Here is a 24,726-nt window from a genome sequence, read left to right as displayed (position 1 = left end):
GTCCATCATTTGAGTGTTATACCTGATTTCTGTTTATCTTTGTGAGTGCTCCCAATCCCCTGTTTTAGCCTAATTTTTGGAACTGGGGTAGTTGTACTTAAATCTGAGGGGTAGCAGGGGAATTCTTTTACATATAAATATAAGCTTTTAACAAGTACAACAGCAGCAATGTAACATATGCCTACAATGAACTTGTGTATATGTATCACACAGGTACATGTAGCAGCAAACCGTTACTGACTGTATCTCTCTGCTGAATGAGTAATTGGTAGCAAGCTCAGGTTTGCCTCTGGGTAATGTATGAAATGGCCCACGTGTGATTAAGGGAACTCATAGAATCATAGAATTGGAAGGGACCCAAGGGGCCATCAAGTCCATCCCACTGCCATGCAGGAACACACAATCAAAGCACTCTCGACACATGTTCATCCAGCCTTTGTTCAAAAACCTCCAAAGAAAGAGACGCCACCACTCTCTGAGGCAGTGAATTCCACTGTCGATCAGCCCTGATAGTCAGAAAGTTCTTCCTAATATTTAGGTGGAATCTCTTTTCTTGCACCTTGAATGATGTGCCCTAGTCTCTGAGGCAACAGAAAACAAGATTGCTCCCTCTTCGACATGGCATCCCTTCAAATATTTAAACATGGCTATCATGTCCCCTCTTAACCTTCACTACTCCAGACTAAACATCCCCAACTCCTTAAGCCTCACTTCGTAGGGCATGGACTCCAGACCTTTTACCAATTTTGGTTGCCTTCCTCTGGACCCGTTCCAGCTTGTCAATATCCTTCTTGAATTGCGGTGCCCAGAACTGAACATAGTACTCTAGGGGAGAATAAAGGCCCAAGCACTGCAGCCTCATCTGGAAGATGTCCCCAAAGCACTCCGGTCCTCTCTTCCACAACAATTGAACCATTAATAACCTCTGCAAGTCAAGGACATTTAAGTGCAATTCTGAGTAGAGATACTCTCCTCTAATCCCATTGTCCTCAATGGGCTTTGAAGAGTGTCACTCTGTTTAGGATTGCGTGGTTAGTGCCACAAGCAAAAGAGCTGTTGCATAAAGTCTTGTAGGTGAAATATTGGTTACAGCCTGTTACATTCGGCTTTCAATCAATACTTTTTTTGTCATGCCACAGCTGACTAACATCGACCCCGTAAGGTTTCCAAGACCAGAGACATTCAGAGGTGGTTTGCCATTGCCTGTCTGCATGACACGCCTCTTAAAGGTCCCCCAGAGGGGTAGCTCCAAGGGGGGGGGCACGACGCACCAGGCGCACGGCCCTGTGGGGATTCCGGGGTTGTTGCGTGGCGTTCCGGGGCGGGATGGGGCGTTCCGGAGCGGGGCAGAGGATGCACCAGTGCACTGGCCACTTTTCCCGCCTCTGAGGTCCCCCATCCAAATACTAGCCAGAATCAAGGCTGAGAGTGTGTGGCTGGGCCAAGGTCCCCCAACAAAATTCCATGGCAGAGTGGGGATTCAAACCTGGGTTTCTCAGATCCTCCTCCGACACTTTAACCACTGTGCCACACTAGCTCTCTTCATCCAATACTGATACCTTCCAAAATAGTGACTGAAATGCATGATCAACAGGGTTTTTTTTTAGCTGGGGTGAGGTCATTGATAGTCAAAACTTGCATCAGGGGTTAAACTAGACAAGCCATTAAGAGATCCAAGTGTGGCTCCTCCCAATATTTTAAAAAATGTTCAGGGATTGCCAGTTTGGATTGGGGTCACATATAAGGAGTTAATTTCTTCCCTCCTTGGTGCTGTTTTCCTGAGTGTTACCCCTCCATGTAAAGATGATGGGCATCCGCCAATCTGAATTGGACTCTGATACAACTTCAATCAGCGTTTTCAGAATTCAAGGAGCATCTGACCATGGCTCTCCCAGTGTCTTATCTAACTTCATGCCTTGGTACATGATCCGAGCCTGGGGACAACCACCATTCCCATTGGAGGGAAAGCCCCTTTCTGGCCATGGGAAATGGTCTAGGGCGTTAGTTCATACCCCCCCCCCAATATCCTGCATTTAGTTGCAACAGTTACTTGATGTCTCAAAAGAAAGGTAGATGGTGCTCAGTCATATCTTTGATGTAGGGCCTCTGAGTATCATCTGGGGTAGCTAAACAAACAGAGACCTAAATGCTGGTATGTTACACCATGTTCCTCCTTTTCCTCAGTAGTCATGCCTACTCTTCTTGTTCGGGGTTTATCGGCGTGCATTCTTAATCCTACCTTGCTCCTACCTTGTTCAATCTCTCCATCAATAATTTAGTCCCTAATCTCGTTAGGTTATATGCAGACTACACAGCTTTGATTTCAGCAACTAGAGTGGGACTGTGTCGATCAATTGAGATGTTTATTTGGTACTGTGCTCTAGGACATCTGGTAATGAATTTTGAAAAATCTAAGGTCCAAAGTGTTTGCTAGATCTTGTAGGCTGAAAATAGCATACTTGAATATATCTGGCCATTCTGTGGAAGAAGTTCAATTTTATAAATATTTGGGAGTTATATTTCAACGTGCACTCTCTTGGACTTTGCGTGCTAAGGAGACATCAATGAAAGCAAAGAGTACAGCTGTGAACTTTGAGAAAATATATATATTTTTTACCACTGGGGCTCATTTTGTCCCTGCAGTCTTTGATCTCTTTTGGGCAAAAATTATTTCATTGTTCTGATATGCTATTCTGGTGTATATTGGTGGTCTGGGCACATACCCTGATACTATCCAGACTGATTTCCTCAGATTGAGAAAATGTCATAGATGTATCGCCTCGTTTTTGTTAATGGAAACTGGACAGTAGTCAATCTCTCTTTTCACCTGGCCAGCAGTTGTTAAATATTGACTCGCAATCAATCTAAAGGAGCAAGGAAAGGCTGGTTCCTCAGTCAGTAAAAGAGATTTAAAACTCCAGGATGAAAGAAAGCTGTAGCTTCAGTTGTAAGGCCGATGTAGCCGCTGCATCTGTGGCTGGCATCTTCAGAGGATCTGAATGAGGATCTGAGAGATGCCAGCCACAGATGCAGGCGAAACGTCAGGAGAGAATGCTGCCAGAACACGGCCATTCAGCCCGGAAACCACACAGCACCTCAGTGATTCCGACCGTGAAAGCCTTCGACCAGATGGGTTTGTTTGTTCAGAGATAAGCTAAACTCACTTGATTTGGATTGTGATTCCCGTCTGCGGAAGACTGGTGCTTGCATGTTGACTAGTAACCGTCTTGTGGCCCGCAAAAGAGTGGCGTGGCCTTCAAGAAGGAAAGTGACATGTACACCCACATTTTTATTTCAGTTCTCGTTCTTATTCTTTTTCCTATTTCACTTATTATATAATTTCTTATTCTTATTTTGGCTGCCATATTATATCTACCGCATTACAGCACCAAGCTATTGGAGATTTTTCTTTCTTGCTAGAATGAATTCATTCTCATTTGCAGTTTTATGTGAATGATATAAAGGTCAGCAAAGGAACTCTGGAGTTTGAATTTCTGATAAGACTTCAGTTGAAACTATTGACTATTTCTTTCTTTCTTGTGTAATTTACTCCGATCCGAGAAAAAAAATTCTAGATCCTCCCTTATCATTTAATTAATTTGTTTGGTAGATTTGAATTTTAAATTTGTGAATACATAACTGCTGCTGTTAAACATCATTTGCATGGTGTAGTGGTTAGGAGCAGGTGGATTCTAATCTGGAGAACCGGGGTTGAGTCCCCACTCCTCCACCTGAGTGGCAGAGGCTTATCTGGTGAACCAGATGTGTTTTCACACTCCTACATTTTTGCTGGGTGACCTTGGGCTAGTCACAGTTTTCTCAGAACTCTCTCAGCCTCACCTACCTCACAAGGTGTCTGTTGTGAGGAGAGAAAGGGAAAGGAGCTTGTAAGCCACCCTGAGTCTCCTTACAGGAGAGAAAGGTAGGGTATAAATCCAAACTCCTCTTCTTAATAAATAATGAGCAGCATGAAAGTTTTGTTTTATTGCTTTTTCTGGTCAAACAGTTTTAGGCTTAGATGGGAATGATCAGTCTGATGGCTGGAGAAGAAGAGACCACAAAGTCTCACAGAGGCAGGGTTGGATCCTGTCGACTTTTCTGTTCAATCTCGCTCAATTCCCTTCTTACTGCCGCCTCTTTCCATGTGGCTTTCACTGTGCATGTTCCCCAGCATACCCTTTTTTTGTGGTCAGAGGTGACCCCTTACTCCCATGTAGAGTATGCTAAAATAGTCTAGCCTTGAGATGACTTCGGCATGCACATATTCAGCAGATCCGGCTTGCAAGCTAAGAAACCATCCTCTAAGTCCAAGTTGGTGAACCTATAGCACTCCAGATGTTCATGGACTACAATTCCCATCAGCCCTGCCATCATGTTCATGAACATCTGGAGTGCCATGGGTTCGCCACCACTGCTCTAAGTGAAGATAGAAGAAAGCATTGTTCGCAGGTGCATTCACTTAATTCTCCAGCAGAAGAATTAAACGAACGTCTCGAATTTTCGGCAAGCCAATTTCACTTTGATCAAAAGTCTCGAATTTTCGGCAGGCCAATTTCATTTTGCTCTCAAAAGGAATATTATGATATTTTCTCACGAGGAGGCAAATGCTTTCTAGATTCCTTTTGGATGCTTTCAAATGCTGCTAATTTCCAAGTGGTTTTGCCTCGCTTTCGAAAAGTAGCAGTCAGTTTTCTGCTGCCTTACTTTTGGTTCTTCAGTGGGGAGGTGTGTCACAGCCAAGATTCACCCAAAAAGGAGGAATGACCCACCTATTGATGGCAGAATCCTTAAAGTACTTTCTTGTCCTGATGTTACAAACCCACTCTATTGCATTTGACAGGAGAGGCAGTACAACATAAGAGTTCTGAAATCTTCAGCTCTGTTCTTCAGAGACGTGTTACATGCTGGTTCTGCAAAGGATTTTTTAAAATATATTTTTTGCATTCCAGATGGAGCCACTTGCTTAATTCATGTCCTGAACCTTGACCCCAGAGTGTGAGCCTTGGGCCCGCATACAGTGTGTTCTTTACAAAGTGGCTCATTTTTGAAACTGGGTAACTAGCAACATAGTTTATCAGGTAATAAATTATTGGAGAAACCTTACTCCGTGAAGGAATGCAATTAATACTACTCCACGTAGAATTAACTGTTGCAGATGTTAATATTAGCAAAGAAATCCGCTGCAGAGCGGACTTCATATTTTTCCTGGAGAATGAAAGGAATTCTTCGGTTGAGCAATAAGGCAAACATTTTGTTTTATTGCCGGAGCTGGGCTTGAATGGCACCTCTTAGAACCGGATCCTTAGCATTTCCATTTTTATTGCGAGGTTTTGTCTCATTGAAGGTTTGCAAATTTTGGAGACTCGGTGTGCAGTCAGAAATTGGGGCCCCATCCATTGGGAACATCTCATGTATGAGTTGCGATGAAGTAAATTGGGAGCTGTGCAAGGATGTGGTGGTGCGTCTGGTAAGCTGGGCTCTGACCAGAGGTGGGATCCAGTAGGTACTCACAGGTTCCCGAGAGTAGGTTACTAATTATTTGTGTGTGCCGAGAGGGGGTTACTAATTGGTGATTTTGCCATGTGATTTTTGCCTTAATTACACCCCTCCTCTGCTCCTCAGCAGTAGTGCGCAAAACTTGAAGCAGTCTAGCAGGAGGTGCGTGGCAGCCTGCGCCTGCATGCATTCGTTTCCCGCCCAAGGACCGGCGCAGCGGCTGCATCCTTGCCACAGCCCCACCTAGCAATGCCCCGCCCAGCCCCATTGGCGCTACACCACTGTTTGAATCCCACCACCATGGGAACCTGTTACTAAAATTTTTGGATCCCACCACTGGCTCTGACCCATGGTTGCTTATTCTGTCACGTAATAGTTTCTCTGGCTTTAATTCCCACTGGTCACTGGGGCAGACTGGCACACCATAACAGAATTCCTCTTATGCTTTGAAAAATAATTAGATGATGATGAAGAAGAAGAAGAAGAGGAGGAGGAGGAGGAGGAGTTAGGATTTATACCCCACCTCTCTCTCCTGTAAGGAGACTCAAGGTGGCCTACAAGCTCCTTTCCCTTCCTCTCCCCACAACAGACACCTTGTGAGGTAGGTGGGGTTGAGAAAGTTCCAAAGAACTGTGACTAGCCCAAGGCCACCCAGCAGGAATGTAGGAGTGCGGAAACACATCAGGTTCACCAGATAAGCCTCTGCCACTCAAGCGGAGGAATGGGGAATCAAACCCAGTTCTCCAGTTTACAGTCCACCTGCTCTTAACCACTACACCACGCTGGTCCCCTGGCTACCGGAGAGGCTATAAAAGGGAAGGGAAGCCTTCTTCTGCCTCTTTCTCTGCCCTGCTTCTTCCCCTCACTGCTCAGGGCTTCCTTTTCACCTCTCCCATCCTGGCTTTCTCCAAGTCCAACCTCCATCCTGCCTTCTAACCATGTCCCTCCTCATCACTTCCTGACTCCCAGCCTGGTTCTCAGATGTGTCAAAGTGATCTGTCTATATCTCATGGGTGAGTCCAGCTCCTGGCTGTCCTCAGCTCAGGCAGTTGGGATGGTGTCAGATCAGGGCAGACATTGGCTTCTGACATCAGGGGAGGTTGCATGTTGTATCTCTGTATGAGTTGCTGTTCGAGGCTTGTCTACTTCAGTCAGAAAACACAGCTTGTTAATTCATGGATAAGGGTAGGGGAGATACGTATACCTTTTGGAGTGGAACGTGCTTTGAATTTTAATTTTCTTCCCAGAAGGTGGGAAAACAGTTCAGTGGTGCTTCCGGATCCTTTGTTGTTTCGGTTGCCTAAACAAAATGAGTGGTTCCTTAAATGGCACCAAGAAAGCGAATAAGGAGCCGTAATATTTGGGGGGTGAATAGGGGAAAGTGTAGGTAATCCATCTTTTCAGAACTCACCAACTCAAATTCTGCTTAAAGAGAAAAAATAGACTTGCTGTTTACTTTTTTTTTAACTTTGTTATGCTTCTGATTAATGGACCTAGGAAGTTTGGAAGACTGTAAACAGGAAACAGATGTCATGGAACTTTTGCTTATAATTTTTGTTTCCTTTGTAAAATAAGGAACACCGTGGCTTTGGTTTTAAGAAAAAAAAAGAAAGAAAAAGAGGAATTAAACCACACGAGTCACTACCACTTAGCCACCATCCTGAATTACGGCAGTGGTGAAAACGTCTAAAGCGCTACATTAGGCAGAGATTTCCTTCTTGGCATGACTTCAGATGCCGGGATTCACAAAAGCCAGCAAGCATGTTGGGGGGTTTATATTTGGACACCGGGTCTTGCGCAGCCTTTCAAATTGGAGGCAGTAAAATCAATTTGGGGCTTGGAAGAGCTTGTACATCAGCCATTCACTTTCTGATGAAGTTGGCTTTTAATGGCGCTCGAGCCTATTACAACACTTGCATTGGTGTTTAGATACTCCCATTGCAGTGCTAAATAACGGATCTCGTATAAGATCCAGTTTGTGCAAACAGAAGAAGAAAAGTTTGGATTTATATCCCCCTTTCTCTCCTGCAGGAGACTCAAAGGGGCTTACAATCTCCTTCACCCCTCACAACAAACACCCTGTGAGGTAGGTGGGGCTGAGAGAGCTCCGAAAAGCTGTGACTAGCCCAAGGTCACCCAGCTGGTGTGTGTGGGAGAGCACAGGCTAATCTGAATTCCCCAGATAAGCCTCCATAGCTCAGGCGGCAGAGCTGGGAATCAAACCCGGTTCCTCCAGATTAGATACACGAGCTCTTAACCTCCTACGCCACTCCTACGATATTCTACTCTCCACCAATGATAACTGAATTTGTGTGCCCTCCTTTCTTGCTATGGCCCACTGGTTTCCCCCCGAAATGCTGCCCTTGGAACACGAAGGACCCCCGGGAAGGGCGCAAGAAGCAAATTGGGGCTTGCAGAAATTACTACCCTTCCGCTAACAGAAAATTTAGTCTGGATACACGCAATGAGTTTGGGGGTGAAGGTGGAGATGCGAAAGCCCAGAAAAAAAGGGACGGACATTATTTCGCTCTCATTCTTCTCCACTGGCTTGACAAAAAATTTTTCCAATGGAGCACTGGAAAAAAAACCAATGAACTTTTAAAATCTTTCAGAATAAGTGAAATGACTCTTTAAGACAAGGTATTACTCACAATGTGTGGGCTCAGAATGCACGAAGATATTTATTTAAGACTATCTACAGCATTAAATAATTATAATTCCTATGTACGTTGTGGATATGTATAACAGATTTTCAAGGATATATTGTTTAAATGTGGATGATTTTGGCAATGGCTCATATAGTGGGTTTAATGGTAACAATTATTCAAGAGTTCAGTTTTTTATATTACAAAGTTGACCTCCAAATACGCTGCTGTGTGAGGCCGTTTCTGTCCAAATCACATACATTCTTTGGTTTACTGCAAAATTTGTGTTTCCTATTTTCAACATTTTTCCTACCTCTCAGAGGAAAGAAATTAGGATACTTTTGCTAATGTAGGAATGAATGCAACAGTTTGCAATTCTTGCTCTCAAGTAGTATTCGTTTGCAATTCTTACCTTCAAGTAGTATTCCTAGTTTTTCTAATAGAAAATGGATACGCATTCTCATATTTAAGGATGTGTCATTGGTGACCAAGATTAAGATAATTCATTCTGTAGTATTCCCAGTGGTGGGATTCTAAAATTTTAACCACCGGTTCGGCCCCTCCCACTATGCACCCCCTCACCGTGCACCCCTGCCACGTGCCCTTCTGCCCACTTACTTGGCTTCTGTACTGCGCCCCCTTTCCGATGTTGGGTGGGGGGAGGCGAGGGAAGGCGGTGGCTGCAGGGGGCTGGCAGGAGGCCAGCTGGTTGCCGATCAGGCCATGCGCCTCTGGCCCAGCAGGCCGCACCACATGTGCAGCCCAATTGGTGGCTGGCCAGGTTCTCCCATGGGCGCACATCTTGGGGCCGGTGGTGCAGCCTTCAGGGTGGTGGGATTCCAGTCAGTTAGCTACCAGTTGTGTAGAACTGGTGCGAACTGGCTGAATCCCACCTCTGAGTATTCCCGATCATAAGTATGGGTGTGAAAGTTAGACAATGAAGAAAGCTGACAGGAAGAAAGTGGATTTGTTTGAAATGTGATGTTGGAGGACAGTTTTACGGATCCCCTGGACCGCCAAAATAAGTAGATTCTAGATCGTAAGTCTGAATTCTCCCTAAAAGCTAAAATTACTAACCTGAGTCACTAGAAAAGACAGTAGAAAAGACATGAGTCAGAAAGAACTGCACAGCACTTAACACACACACGCAGTGCATGGAATTCGTCTGGGAGCTAACCAGTTGTGCCCGATTTTCTTGTGCCATTTGCTAGTCGCTCAGTAAATCCACCCCAGGATCTTTCAACTCAACATGTCACCCACAGGCACCATGACTTCTGCCAACACCTTTTCTGGCACCCACCAAGTGTTTGTAGGAAGTGGCTGGGGCCAAGTAGGACTTTTGCCCTGCTAGGCTTCTGTTTGCGCATTAGAGATTTGATTGACTGTGTAGATTTTAAAGAAATGTTGCTTTGGCTGCCTCCACAGCAAAATGATCTGCCCTGGAGTTAAGCAGGGCGGCCATTTTGTAGCATCCACCTCCTGCCGCAGTTGTTTTGTGGCAGCCATTTTGTTGCTGTGTCCACCATGCCATGGCAGAATTCCAAATGTGCCCCCAGGCTCAAAAAGGTTGGGGACCCCTGAGTTAGATGCATGCCAGTGGTGAATTTCTGGGCAGCCATTTTGTAATGTCACAGAGAAAGGACATCTCTTTGTCACATTTTTGCACTTGGGGATGCTTGAGCCAAAAACAACATGCACCGTCACGGTATGCATTCACAGGTTTTTTTCCCTTTAAAATAGGTGGCCATTACAAAAGGATCGGACCCAGCTCGCTAATATTTCTCTCTTTTCTACCCTTGTCTTATGAGTGTGGAGAAATGAACCTCAGAATAAAGTTTTAGCTGGAACTTCTCAAGTAAACATAAGGATAATATTCATCAGCTGCAAACAGCTATTGTTTGCATGCGATTAGTTCACAATCAGATGGAACAATATGCAATGTTATGGTTATTGCATCCATGCTAATGCCTCATATGGTTTTTGTCATGGGGTATGTGCCCCCTAGTTACATAAACTCGCTCTCTTACTTCCATTTTGTGCCAAATGTGATAAAGAACTGGGAGGGGGAAAGTGAAGTTGGAAGCCATCCTCGATCAATCATTTGCTCGTTTCCTAATTTCCCTCCCCCCATTGTAATTCTGCAAAATATCGCTCAAAGGACCTTTTTTCCCTTGTTGTTTTCAGATGGCGATATTTGCAAAAAAAATGGCAAAAAAAATTAACTTCCTCAGCGATAACTAAGAGACTGAACTTTAATAGAGCGGTTCTGGCTGAAAAGATTGAAGCTCGGTTTGGCATTTCCAAGCACTGCATTTACGGGGCTCTTAATAAATGCTGTTCTTTATTTGATTTCTCGGCGCTCCCCCCGGACTCTAGGCATGAGAAATAAAAACTCGCAACAAGGATATGGACATTTTTCATTAAAATGAAACTGCAAAATAAAATACAACGTTAAAAATCGGCCTCTCAAATGGAAGTATAAACATAGCTTTAAAATTCTTTTTTCTCAAGGGTGACTTCTAACCCAGCTGTTTCCCCCCCACCCCAGGCCTGATTCCTTTCCTTTCAGCTCTGTCTCAATGATTTTACTACCAAGAATAACACAGGCAAACTTGTACAAACACACACATAATCTTTGAAAATCCTGAGGAAAATGTGTTGAATGTCAGTGTCATAGAAAGATGTATTTGACTGATTATCTCTCTCCTTTTAAACTATCATCTTGGGAATGTGGGTGGAAAGAAGGCGGAGGGAGGAAGATTGTCAGCATTTCCACCACAGTGTTTCTCTGGTAAAAGATTACATATGTCAGGTAATGAAACAAGGAGGAAAATTGCATATTAGATGAATAAGTTATGAGATTGGCCCATCTGGCCTAGTACTGGCAACTCTCAATTGCTGTGGTTCCCAATGTTTGAAAGCCTTCAGGCGCCTTTCGTATTTTCAAAGAGGGTGCCATCAGAAAATGGCTGTTGCAGGCAGCACACATATGCACTCAAGAATGGAGAGAGAGAGAGAGAGAGAGAGAGAGAGAGAGAGAGAGACCATCAAAAGGAGAAGATGAAGGGCACCTTTATTTGGATGAAGGCAGCCAATCACAAGCCCAACCTTTACATTGGCCCCACCCACTTCCCTGGACACCAGTGAAAATGCTAGTGGGTGTCATGGTGCCCCCATGCGACAGTTTGGGGAATGCTGGTCTAAGCAGAAGCCTTTCCAATTTTGCCTTCTAAGAGTCTATAACTGGAATTGTTGCAGATGAAACCTAAATTTAGTGTGAACGGGGCCACTCATTGAGTTATGTAGTGCCAATGGGACGGGGTGGGGTGCAATGCCTTGGGCGGAGCCACAGCGGAGGCGTTGCGGGGCAGGCAACGCTGCAGCAAGGGTGCAGGGCACGTGCATGCCCCAGGCGGAGTTTCCCCTCGCTCTGCTTCTGGTAGGGAGCAAAGCAAAACTTTAGTGAAACAGGAAAGAGGAAAGATTTGAGGCACCCTGAGGAACAGAGAAGAGAAGGCTTTTGTAACTTAGCGTTTCCTAAGGCCCCTTCCGCACACGCAAAATAATGCAGTTTCAAACCAGTTTCACAACTGTTTGCAAGTGGATTTTGCTATTCCGCACAGCTTCAAAGAGCCCTGAAAGCGGTTTGAAAGTGCATTATTCTGCATGTGCGGAATGAGCCTAAAAGATTGGTTGAGAATTGTTTGCATACCCTCTTCGAATTGGCTATCTTTCATTTTTTTTCTGTCTTATTATTATGTTGCGCTCCCTCCGTCCATCTTCTAGTGCAGGTCACCCAATGGGGTGATCAGGGTCATTTCAGTCCTGGAACCAGGTCAGAAATCAGATTGGAATGGATCCAAATACTCCATTCAGGAATTGGCCAGCCATTAATGATTCAATCACCTTCCTCAAGAATGGTGTGTTTAAGACTAGACAGTAGTAATTCACTACTCCTTGATCCAGAGTAGGTTTCTTTAGACATGGACTGAACACTGCCCACTTCAAGGCATGAGCGACCACCCCCTCTGGGGGGAGGCATTTACTGTCTCCTGTGCCCAAACTGCCAGCTCTGCCCCCCCCCCCAACAGATTTAAGTGGCCAGGAGGAACAAGGGCCGCACAATCAGGAAGTAGGGCGCATAGTTCCAACAACCCTTCCCACATCCTCAGACTCAACAAGGTGAACGGTATCCCACACAACTAGACAAGCTGGCACCCTTCGACCATCCAATCTTGTCACAGCTAATGTAGAATTCAAGTCAGAACAGATGTGAGAGTTTTTGTCTGCATATGGTTGTGCCGAATATTCGCAATGTCCCGCAAAGCGAAGTCCTACCATTCCTATTGGTCCAGAGTACCTAACAGGTGTCCTTTTCCCCACCCAGGAAGAGGTTCACTTGTGGATAGTCGGCTTGTCAGCCTCCTTCCACAGAGCCAGATCTAAAATGAGCTCTAGGCTGGGTGCTGTTGAATTCATAGCAGGTCTTTCTCCACTAATGCTGTAACTCACTTGTTTTCATGTTCTCTGCACCCCTCACTAAATGATAGGGCGACCCAGGCTCTTAAACCTCAGAGAGGGTGCCCAAGAGTGTCAATTGCTTGGGTCAGGTCAATTGCTTGGGTCATTTTCTCATTCCAAAAGGCCATCGGGGCATCTACAGGAATGCAGGCCATATCAAAGGGGAGATCGCCTAATGCCGTCACCTAAAGATCACCTAACAATCTATCCGATCCATCCAGCTGTGGGGGTGGATCATCTTAATAGATTCCCCACTGCTGTGGAATTCTGGTCCCTTCTAAGATAACAACCTTCCCTCCCCTCCCCCACATCCAAGAAGGAGAGAAAGGTGACCTAAATTATATTTCCAGTAACTCTTGAGAGAAGTTTTTGTAGAAAGGCATGTGTCTAGTGCTAAATTTAGCAGCTTCTTCCTTCTTGCTGGACTTTCGTTCTGAGGGAACATGCAGTCAATTCCATTTTGAAATGGCTTGAACAGAAGGACTTTGGCAATTAAAGGTACTTTTGTGTCCTTCTGGCTTCAGGATCTGGCATCATCTGTGCAGGGAGTTGGTCTTTTATTGCTTTTGGGCGGCTTTTCCTATTTTTAGTAGTTTCTACGTTTACCTGTAACTGTCATGTACATTCTGGGGTGTGTTTTTTAAAAATCAGAAACATATATTTTTTAAGTTTTAAAATTATAACTCTGTTATTTTAGATATTTTCTCTCTGGCTGCTCACAGTAATGGAATAATCTCAGATTATATTGAGTTTCTGAATTAAACGGGATCCTCAGGAGTCTGGTGGACAACTGAGGTGCCAGTGAATTTGCTAAAGCTTGTGCTCGGTTGGACCCTTTGTTGGATAAGAAGATGGGTTTGGAGAGAATGGAGAGAACTGAAGTTGGAAAATTGTAGGACCTGACCAGATACCTAGACCTTTTAATTGGGGGGGGGGGGGCTGGGTATTGAACCTTGGACCATCTGCATGCAAACCAAGTATTATACCATGAGCCACAGTTGCTTTGAGCTGAAACACCTGCTTTCCAGGCCTTGGATAGAGAAAGATTGTTCGACACCAATGACCTGTGACCAGTGGTGGGATTCAAATAATTTAACAACCGGTTCCAGTGGTGGGATTCAAATAATTTAACAACTGGTTGTTTACAAGCACCATTTTAACAACCGGTTCTGCTGAAGTGGTGGGAACCTGCTGAATCCCACCACTGCCTGTGACCCTTTCTACTGGGGCATCGCCCCCAGACCCCTCCTCCTTCCCTCATTGTTTGGGTGTAGTGGGGAAGGCGTTCGCCTATACTGGTGGGGGGGGGGCAATCTATTGTCCCAGTCCAAACGGCACTTCGCCTCCTTGATTGTAACCTGATCTGAACATTCCTGCACGCTTGTTTGCCCCAGAACAGGATTAAAAACCTTCTTAGGAATATTAAATATGGAGGCAAACACAGGTGCATGACTCCTGGCATCCATCGCATTTGCATAATGGCAGTCTGGTAACCAAAGCGGAGAATGGCCGGGCAGCCGAGCATGAAAAGATAAGAGCCTGGCGGTGAAGTGTGCTCACTCGAAGCTTTCGTCTTTCAAGTGCCGCATTCATCCATTGTTGCTAACTGTACCACCTGTTAGCTGAAGTGTGCGGTTATGTGTTTTCTTCCCATTTCCCGTGCTAAGGTACTTTAAAGCAGCACTTTGGCCAGTCGTGTTTTGTTTGAGCCTTCCGCAGCTAAGAGAAAAGGGGGAAAATCTTCTCTTTTTAAAAAAGCTTTTCTTTCTTTTTTTGCAGTCAAGTCAAGAGGTAGGGCTTGTTGTAGAAAACTGAATGAGAAAAAAAGGGCCGTCAAAGGTTTGTTGCGGTTTCTTTGCATGTTTTCGTTACTCAAAACACTAGGTTCTTTTCAGAAAAAAAAATCCTTTTCTGTAGGCTGATAATTTGAATCAAGGGCCGGAAATATCAAGAGCAAAAAAGAAAAGAAAAAGAAGAGAAATTGAAAGTGGGTCCCTCACAAAATGCCCATGTGAAAATATTTATAAGGCAATACAGAAAGAACGTTACATATAAGGGAGGGGAAGGCCTTTTCGGTGGCCGGGTGACAGAAGGGAAAAACATACATACATACATACATACATACATACATACATACATACATACATACATACATACATACATAGCTTTATATATATATATAAAGCTAATAGTGACTTTGTTAGTCATGCCCTAATGCCAAAACGGCTGGACGAATTGCCCCCAAATTTTCACATGACGTTCCTCCCTGTTGCGGGCAGGTAATCGGACCTTCAAATAGCTGAAAGTCCATACCTGAGCCAGGTAAAATGCACCAGGCCATGAAGCTGGCTGTGTTTACCCTTAGAATGTTCGTGCAGCATGCCTGTGGCCTGAGGCCTTGGTATGAGGGCTTAGAATGTTCGCGCAGATGGCTATACTGAGAGTGTGCCTTAATCTCCCAGCAAGCTTCCATGGCATAAGTGGCGTTTTGAACTAGTATCTCCCAGATCCTACTGTATCACTTATAACCATTTCACTATAGTATCAATATGTGTGCATTTTTGGAAGTTTGAGAAACAATAATGGGTGCAAATACAAAATGGCTGCCATGGATTGGAGCCAGTCATGAAAATCGCTGCCATGACACCAATCAGAGGATGTTGGGAGGTCCCACAAATGGAAACATATTCCTGCATTCTAGGCAGCTTCTGAATAGATGCTCCCTGCCTATGCAGAGAGAAGAAGAAGAAGAAGAAGAGTTTGGATTTATATCCCCCCTTTCTCTCCTGCAGGAGACTCAAAGGGGCTTACAATCTCCTTGCCCTTCCCCCCTCACAACAAACACCCTGTGAGGCGGGCGGGGCTGAGAGAGCTCCGAGAAGCTGTGACTAGCCCAAGGTCACCCAGCTGGCGTGTGTGGGAGTGTACAGGCTAATCTGAATTCCCCAGATAAGCCTCCACAGCTCAGGCAGCAGAGCTGGGAATCAAACCCGGTTCCTCCAGATTAGATACACGAGCTCTTAACCTCCTATGCCACTGCTGCTCCTGAGCTCTTCCGAAGTATCTCCTTTGCTGAGGATGTAGTGGAAACTCAGGACCAACTCCTCATTTTGGAAACAGCAGATCTGTTCAAGAAGCCAGTAAGATTTTTGAGCAAAAATGGTACAAGTGAGGCCCCTGTATGCTCAGTTTCACTTCTTTCAGTGTGAAAAGTTGCAGATCTTCAGGAATCTTGGGTTTGGGGGCAGGCGGAGGGTTGACTAAACTTTGCATTTGTTACTCTTCAGAAAGTGTTGTTTTGTCTTTATAAGTATCTTTACTTTGATATGTTACTTTCCAAGACCGAATATGTTATTAGGACCGTTGCCCTGCGTAGTAAAAGTGCTGAACAGTACACTAGCTGTTTTGTTTTTCCCTTAAAATAGATTAATATTATGATTCGATCTAAGAGTGTTTATTTTTAAAAGTGCCTCTGGTCCAGTGCGATCCAAAGTTCATGCACTTCTGATAACTTTTGATGCCTGTGCTTCTTAGATTTTGCTTAGTTATTTTCCCCAAGCTGCCTGTGAAAATATATTTATGACAGGAGTTCAAGGCTCCCTCCAAACCGCACACCTTGCCCTCATGTGTCTCTGCAATTGGTTGTAGATAGGGAGATATGTAGGTGACTATGTTCCTGTGTCTTATTTATTTGGATATTTGTATTCTGCTTGCTCCCAGAACAGCTTATAGTGTTGTTCGACTCTCCTCCGTTTTAGCTTCACAACTACTGCCTTGTGTGGCAGGTTGGGATAAGGCCCCTTCCGCACACACAGAATAATGCACTTTCAATCTACTTCCACAACTGTTTGCAGGTGGATTTTGCTATTCTGCACAGTAAAATCCAGCTGCAAAGTGCACTGAAAGTGAATTATTCTGCGTGTGCAGAAGGGGCCAGTAATGAGTTACTGATCCAAGGTCACCAAGAAAGCTTCAATAGCAGCAGGCTAATACGTATATTAGCTCTAACCCATTGGAATTACAACACTAATATCATTTAGAGAGGACACTACATAGTTTTAGAATTCGTTACCTTCTAACCTTTAGTTCCAACACAATAAGAAATTTCTAGTAAGCAGTTATTTATACCTTGATCAATAACAAATTAATATTCTTACTATTGCTATTGTTCTTGTATAACTGATTCAGCCTCATATAAGAAATACAGTTCCCATTTCTCATCAAACTGTTTTGATCGACTGTTCACAAGATTTGTTAATTTGGCCATTGTAGCGTATACTGGTACCCACACCTTGTGTAGTTCCTTTGTATGGTATTTAACTTTTACATTTCACACACATGTCTAGGATCGCGAGGACCTATATCAGTGATGGCGAACCTTTTTAGAGACCGAGTGCCAGGGGCGTAGCAAGGGAAAACTGCGTCCAGGACACGTGTGCCCCCACCCTGCCCTGGAACGCCCCAAAATAACCCGTCACACTCCTGGAATGCCCTTGCCACACCCCCGCAGGGTCATGCACCCAGTGCGTTGCTCACCCCTCACCCCCTATGCCACTGCTGAGTGCCGAAACTGGGGCAATGGAGCGCATGCCCACAAAGAGGGCTCTGAGTGCCACCTCTGGCACTCGTGCCATTCATTCGCCACCACTGACCTATATGTTGGTCCTCATGATCCCCAGTGATCTTGGGGACTACTTCTCCCAGCTATGGCCACCTCAGCCCCAAGCGAGGAACATCCCTCATCTGTTTGAGGTGGTCCTCATTTTTTTGGCACTGTCATAGGTGTGTGCATTTTATTTATGCATTTTTTTTGCAATCACTACACTTTATCAATAACATCCTGTGTCCTTTAGAGGAGGAATTACGAATTGCTGAATTTTAAACATCCACTATCATGTTTGGCTGCACTCAGTTTTGTTTAAATCGTTCTTCCGTCTTCCACTAGTTGTGAGGATGGGGTGTTGGGAGGGCCCTCATAAGAGGAATAGCCATCTCTTCATCTAAATCTGGCACTGGCCATGGGGAGCCAACTGCCCTCACCTTGTGGGTATGGGTGGGTGAGTAGCCACAAAGGAGAGCAAGCAGGCTGCTCTAGCCCCGTGTGTATAGTGTCTACACTGAGGGAAGTAATTGTACCACTCTGCTCTGAATTGCTTAGACCTCACCTAGAGTACTGTGCTCAGTTCTGGGCACCGCAGTTTAAGAAGAATATTGACCAGTTGGAGCGGGTCCAGAGGAGGGCAACCAAAATGGTCAAAGGTCTGGAATCCATGCCCTACGAGGAGAGACTTAGGGAGCAGGGTATGCTTAATTTGGTGACGAAAAGGTGAAGAGGTGACATGATAGCATTGTTTAGATGTATTAAGGGATGTCATGTTGGCGAGGGAGCAAGCTTGTTTTCTGCTGCCCCAGAGACTAGGATTCAAGGTGAAGGAAAAGAGATTCTTCCTAAACATCAGGAAAAACTTCCTGACAGCAAGGGCTGTTCAGCAGTGGAATGCACTACCTCGGAGTGTTGGTGGTACTTTGGAGGTTTTTAAAGAGAGGCTGGATGGCCCTCTGTCAGGAGTGCGTTGATTATGTGTTCCTGCATGGCAGGGGGTTGGACTTGATGGCCCTTGGGGGTCTCTTCCAACTCTATGACTCTATGGTTCTAAGAGCAGGTGAGCAGCCACTGCCACAAGTGAGCCGGCTGCCCTGGCCAGGTAAGCAGGGCAGGTAAGAAGCCACCATCATGAGCAAGCTGCTGCTCCTTTCCCCCTTCTGTTGGGACAGGGGTTTTCCAGGGCTGTTTTTTATTCCCAGTTCACACCTGACTCTGCAATCTGCCTAGGCCCCAGCAGCCTAAGCTAGAGCAAGCCTCCATCTGCTAACCATTCCAGGACCTGCAGGACTATCCTGCCTTACTGGGTTCCAGCCTGTGGCGATGGAACTTCCTCAGCCAGGATTTAGTTTCAGCCACGAGCTTCGGGGGGGGGTGGGGGGTGGGCTCAGTCTGTATAACTTTCTGTAATTTCTAGCCCTGACCTGTTTGGCTTTGCCATAAGGCAGTGATGGTGAACATTTTCGAGACCGAGTGCCCAGATTGCAACCCAGAACCCACTTATTTATCGCAGAGTGCCAACACAGCAATTTAACCTGAATACTGAGGTCTTAATTTAGAAAAACGGTTGGATCTGAGGCGTGCGTTACTCAGGAGTAAGCTTGGTGGTAGTCGGTGACTTTGCTTTGAAGCAACCGTGCAACTCTTCCAACAGGTGAATCATGACCCTAAGAGGGTTTACTCAGAAGCAAGCCCCATTGCCAGCAACCAAGCTTACTCCCAGGTAAAGGATCACACTTTAGTTCTTTACATGAAAATTGGTGGGGTTTAACAGCGCTTAACAGGGTTACCTACACTGCTTCCCCAAAACTTAATGCTAATAATCGAGCCCAGCGGCCCAGGACAGCCTAGATGTATGGGGGAGGGCAGGGCGACTCTGTTTGCTCGTACCCACAGAGAGCGCTCTGAGTGCCACCTCTGGCACCTTTGCCATAGGTTCGCCATCCCTGCCATAGGGCCTCCCTTTCCTCCTTCTCCAGCTGTTCTGGTTTGCCTGACAGCTACCTTTGCATCTGGGTGTCTCCCACCCACACCTCTTCTCTTACCACGTGCGTCTCCGGATACGACGCACCTCCGTCCTCTCCCAGTCTGGTGGTGGTTGTTGTCTAAACCCTCATAACCGGTGGCAGGGCAGACAGGCTTTCGAGCTGTGGGTTCCCCACCTAACGGCTTTCTGATAAATTAATTACTGTGAGCCGGTTCACTTTTCTCTGGAATCCAGCATTGAGGACAAGGGTACCCCTTCACGTTTCGTCAGCTCTGCTAATCGCATTAGGAAGCACATTAAAACACTTCCTTGTTTTTGAAAAAATCGACAGCCGCGTATGTGCGCGCTTTAATGAACTTAGCCTCGAGCTGATAAAATAACTTTTTAAAAAAATTATAAAGGGGAAGTTGTGAACATTGGATAAGTGACAGGCCCATGTTGCTGGTAGCTTGCTGTTAACTGTTTGTAAAGTTGGTGCAAATATTATGTCAGGTGTGGGTTTTTTTTCCCTGTCAGCCAAAACTGCGATAACCATGGAAACTGTTCAAATAAAGTGCGTAAGCAACCAAAATATTTTCCACAAAAAAAAGAGAGAAGGTCTTTCGTAGAGTTTCACAGATTACATAGTAAGTGTAGTTTTTACCATTACTTGTTCGTTTTATTAAACAATAAAATATGTGGGATTAAGGTCCTTGCAGAGGTATTTCCTGTACATTAGATTATGTAAGTAGCAATCAAAAGTTTTACAGCCCGGTTCTCCCTTGAACTCGTGCCAAAAAATGTCAGAAATGGTAAGAGTTTAAGCTTTCTTTTAAAATGTAACTTCCTAATCCAATTAGTCATTGTAAAGAGTAGTTCTCTTTTAACGTAGGCTGTGCGAGGGAATAAGTGTTTGAAAGCCGATACGCTGCCTTCGTGTGTAGAAACTCGTTGCTCCGTGGGTACGAAAATCCTGTACTGCTTAAAGCGGGCCCTGTTGCTATAGTAAAAGGGCCTGGTTAGTTGGAGAGTTCTTTTGGGTATCCATGAATTCAGCCCTCGGCTGAACTTTTGTAGGTGTAGTGAGTCAAGTGCTGCCTTCTGTGAACTTCGGCCAATCATGAGAGTGAGGAAAGGATGGCATGAGCCAGTGCTTGATTCTCGTGGCCCTTTCTTGTATGCACAGGATAATACCAATCCAGGGGCGTAATGAGGGTGGGGTAAGGAAGGGCGCTTGCCCCGGGTGCCAGATGCTTGGGACTCCCTGCCCACTACCCTCCCCTTGAAGCTGCAAAAAAATAGGCCATGTTTGCTTTAAAATTCATTCATTCATTCATTCATTCATTCATTCATTCATTCATTCATTCATTCATTCATTCATTCATTTTTTTGGATTTATATCCCATCCCATTCCCGGAGGGCTCTGGGCCATACGTGGGACTGAAAAGTGCTTTGAGCTGTGAGAAAAGCTAATCAATAAAGAAAGAAATAAACACTCAAAAGCCATCTCCTTGGTGCAAACAGGCTAAATTCCTCTTGCTACATAGTTCTGATATGAACATGCTCTGGAAGACTCAGTATGAAGAAGAGTGTGGATTTATACCCCACCTTTTTCTCTGTAAGGAGACTCAAGGTGGCTTACAAGTTCCTTTCCCTTCCTCTCCCCACAACAGACACCTGGCGAGGCAGGTGGGGCTGAGAGAGTTCTACGAGAACTGTGACTGGCCCCAGGTCACCCAGCAGGAATGTAGGAGTGCGGAAACGCAACTGGTTCACCAGGTAAGCCTCTGCCACTCAGGCGGCAGATGAGTGGGAATCAAACCCGGTTCTCCAGATTAGAATCCACCTGCTCTTGACCATGACACCACGCTGGCTCTCTGAGATGGCTCAGTCCTCATTATGCCTGCCTTGTTATAAAGTTGCTTGAATCCTTCCCTCTCTTTCCAAAGTCGGTTGGTCAAGACAAGTTCCCCATGGATCTTTTCCTTCATGGTAAATGAAAATACGACTAACATGCCTCAGCAGAAGGATGGAAGAAGTGAGCAACAAAGAGGGGAACACATGTGCGTGTGTCATGTTGGGGCTACGTACATGGCAGTCACATGCATAACTTACTAGCTAATCATTAAGCCCAATTTTTAGCCTTTTCTCTTCTCCTTCTCCTCTTGATTCCACTTCGGAAGGGCACGATTCCATGAATAACTGAGCACTCGAATAATCAAGTGTTGACATACCAGCGCAAGAAAATGTAACTCTTGTCCTTTATGAAGAACTTACCCTTGCTTTTAAAAAAGGGAAATAACTTCTCTTGGCTATTTATTTTAACAAGACTTTTCAGGCCGTTGAGTGTTAAACAAACTTGGTCAAACAGGAGAAATGCATAGCAGGGGCTCAAGGAATCTTTTCCGACCGCTTTTTTCCTTCCTTTGACTAGTTGCCACTTCTCCCTTCCCTAAGAAAATACAGATGGTGTAATAAGGCTAAGCAAAGTTTGGCTATTTCCACCATAAATATGCATCTTGATTCAATCATTCCTTGAGGGGGTGGGTCACCCCCCCCCCTCCTTGTGCATACGCAATTCCCCTGCCTGTTGGAACTTCCTGTTCCAAGGAGCCAGCTCCACTGACACCCAATGGGATGTGTGCACGGAGCTGCCTGCCTTGCTCCTAAAGAGTCAGAATTTCAGAAAGGGCACTGAGTATGCGATACCTGTGTTGTTCCACAGAGGGGGGTCGGTGGGGAGAGCCAAGGGCTGGCCAGCATGCAGAAATGGCCAGCAGCGCTGAGAGTAGCACGCAGCAAGGGGTAGTCCATGGTAAGTGGGGAAACGACCTTAGATATTGACTGAGCTCAGATATAATGACAAACTATGGGAACAATGAGCGTTGAAAGATGTTGTGCTCACACCTTCCCCGTCCTAACTCTTTCTGTCTACAACTGGGTCCTTTTCCGCACATGCAGAATAACACACTTTCAATCCACTTTCAGTGCACTTTGCAGCTAGATTTTACTGTGTGAAATAGCAAAATCCACTTGCAAACAATTGTGAAAGTGGATTGAAAGTGCATTATTTTGCATGTGTGGAAGGGGCAGAGGTCTGATTTCTGTGCAAAGGCAAAACATACTCATAGTCATTGGTTGCAAAGTGTAGCCTTTTCTAATTTTCCATTTGAGCTGATTGCAAACAGGGTGGGAGCCTTATCCTTACATCCTAACACTAGAATGTGTTTGTTAGCTGGCCTGCGCATCAGAATTCTAATTTATTGTGTTAGCAGGAAAAAGAAAAACGTTTTGTCTGTTTTGAATGTTATCCGTGTTTTGTTGGGAACAAGAACATCTTCAATCTCTTAGACCCCTTCCGCACATGCAGAATAATGCACTTTTAGTCTACTTTCACAACTGTTTGCAAGTGGATTTTGCTATTCCGCCCAGTAAAATCCAGCTTCAAAGTGCATTGAAAGTGGATTGAAAGTGCATTATTCTGCATGTGTGGGAAGGGAACCAGTTGTAGACACAAAGAGTTAGGATGGGAAAGGTGTGAGCACAACATCTTTCAACGCTCATTGTTCCCATAGTTTGTCATTATATCAATATCTAAAGTTACAGCCAAGTGAAGTTTGAGACTATTCAACAGCGGAGGCCTTTCCTAGCGACTCATGGTTGCTTTCTATTATTTTGCTTTGGAATGTTTCTAGATCCTGTGTTCTCTGTTCCTGGGTTGGTAACGAATGAATTGAACTCCTTTGGTATTTGTTCTTTCACATTTGAAGGTAGTCTGGACTGGGAAGAAGCTAGAAAGATCTGGAAAAAAAACACGTTACATTCTCTGTCTTCCTTTCTAGAACCCTGTCAAGCGCGGGCAAAGAACTGAAAGACAACTTTTTGAAGGCTTTGGCGGAGAGAGAAGAAGCCAACCGTAACGGGAAAATGGCTGTGAGTAAATATGATATGAAGGTTCCATTGAACAGTCCTAAGAGTGAAATGAAAAGTTAACCTACAGACCATGGAATGATGGGTATTAAATGTGTGAGTGTGAAGTAAAGATTTATAAATTTCTTGCAGGAGAATCTCCAGAAGGGGTTCAGAAACTAGTGTAAGTTTAAAACTGAATGAAAGCAGCTTCAGTAGTCTCCATAGAAAGATGGAACAGCTAGTTGTTGTGGGTTTTCCAAGCTGTGTGGCCGTGGTCTGGTAGATCTTGTTCCTAACGTTTCGCCTGCATATGTGGCTGGCACCTTCAGAGGCATTATCACAGAGAGAAGTCTGTTACACACTGTGTCATGGAACGGCTACTTTTCCCCAACAGACATATCAAATTGGAAGAAAACATTCTTTTTTTAAAGTTGCGTTTTTAATGAGTGATGTCAAAGGCCTTTTGGGAGGGTTATACTTGTTGCATAAAGGGAAATGGCATTTATACAATCCACCCGTAACAGATAGAAAATATCTGACCCGTTCAATCTACCTGACCTGTTCAGTTGTAGTGCTATCCTTAACTTGGAAATTCTGAATCCATGTATAATTTCCATGTCGGTTCTCTACCAGCTCTAGTTAGGTATTCAAAAGATAATGCCTATAATAGTAGCTGGCAAATTTTGCTTCATAGGGAAAAAAAAAGAATGTCCATGGCCCTGAAGTTTTCCTTGGAGGACTGGAAGCTCAGCTCCCCGGTGGGTATGGACTCTGTGCCAGGAATGGGGCACTGCCATTCAGAGGTGGGATCCAGCAGGTTCTCACCAGTTCCCGAGAGTGGGTTACTAATTATTTGCCTGTGCCGAGAGGGGGTTACTAATTGGGTCTGCTTTTCCGTTAGAAATTCCATTAGGTCCAAAAATCATAAAGTCCTGTTGTTTCCTATGTGGCTGGTTAGCAAAGGTAGAAAATGGGATAATTCTTCCTGTTGGGCTGTTTTAAAAGCTGATGTTTTAAGAAATTATGAGTAAAAGTTCCTTGTTTAAGGAAAGTATCCTCCTTTTGATTTCTAGAAACAAAATTAAGTATTTGAAAGTATTAAGTATTTGACAGGCAGTCAATTAGAGGAGAAGTAGTTGTTTCTGTTGGCAGTAGACGATGGGACTTGCGATAATGAGTTTAAATTATGGACAGAAAGATACCAGCTGGAAATTAGAAACTTTTTTTTTACAGTAAGAGTTTTTTACAGTAACAGAGAAATTATTAATGCCCCGCCCTGTCGTGCCCCGCCCAGCCCCATTGGCGCTACGCCCCTGTTTGAATCCCACCATCATGGGAACCTGTTACTAAAATTTTTGGATCCCACCACTGCTGCCATTCCTTTTGATGCCAACTCTCAATCTGGGCAGGGAGCCTCATTCTTATGTTAAAGGCAACGGCAGGGTTGGGTATGCAGAGCTTTCAGTGGGCAGCGCAGCCACAAATGCAATGGCGGGTTGGCTTGGTTCCCAAACTGCTGGTTAGTTGATGAGTGCAGAGGGGAAATGTGTGCGCGACTCCAGCACTCTCTCAGTGTGGTCCAA

General features: G+C 44.9%; 1 protein-coding gene across 2 annotated transcripts in view; it reads left to right on the top strand.

Annotated features, from left to right (window-relative positions):
• CFAP299 (cilia and flagella associated protein 299) overlaps positions 1-24,726 on the top strand; it is a 334,792-nt gene that overhangs the window by 92,091 nt on the left and 217,975 nt on the right. For both annotated transcript variants that reach the window (XM_048510223.1, XM_048510222.1), the window contains exon 3: positions 23,074-23,164. In XM_048510223.1, the coding sequence (XP_048366180.1) occupies positions 23,074-23,164 (91 nt within the window). The remainder of the gene's footprint in view (positions 1-23,073; positions 23,165-24,726) is intronic.

The sequence above is a fragment of the Sphaerodactylus townsendi genome, linkage group LG10 (assembly GCF_021028975.2).
Source record: "Sphaerodactylus townsendi isolate TG3544 linkage group LG10, MPM_Stown_v2.3, whole genome shotgun sequence".
In the NCBI taxonomy this organism is placed as follows: Eukaryota; Metazoa; Chordata; class Lepidosauria; order Squamata; family Sphaerodactylidae; genus Sphaerodactylus; species Sphaerodactylus townsendi.
The sequence above is the reverse complement of the archived record's forward strand: the minus strand, read 5'-3'. Positions and strand labels throughout refer to the sequence as shown.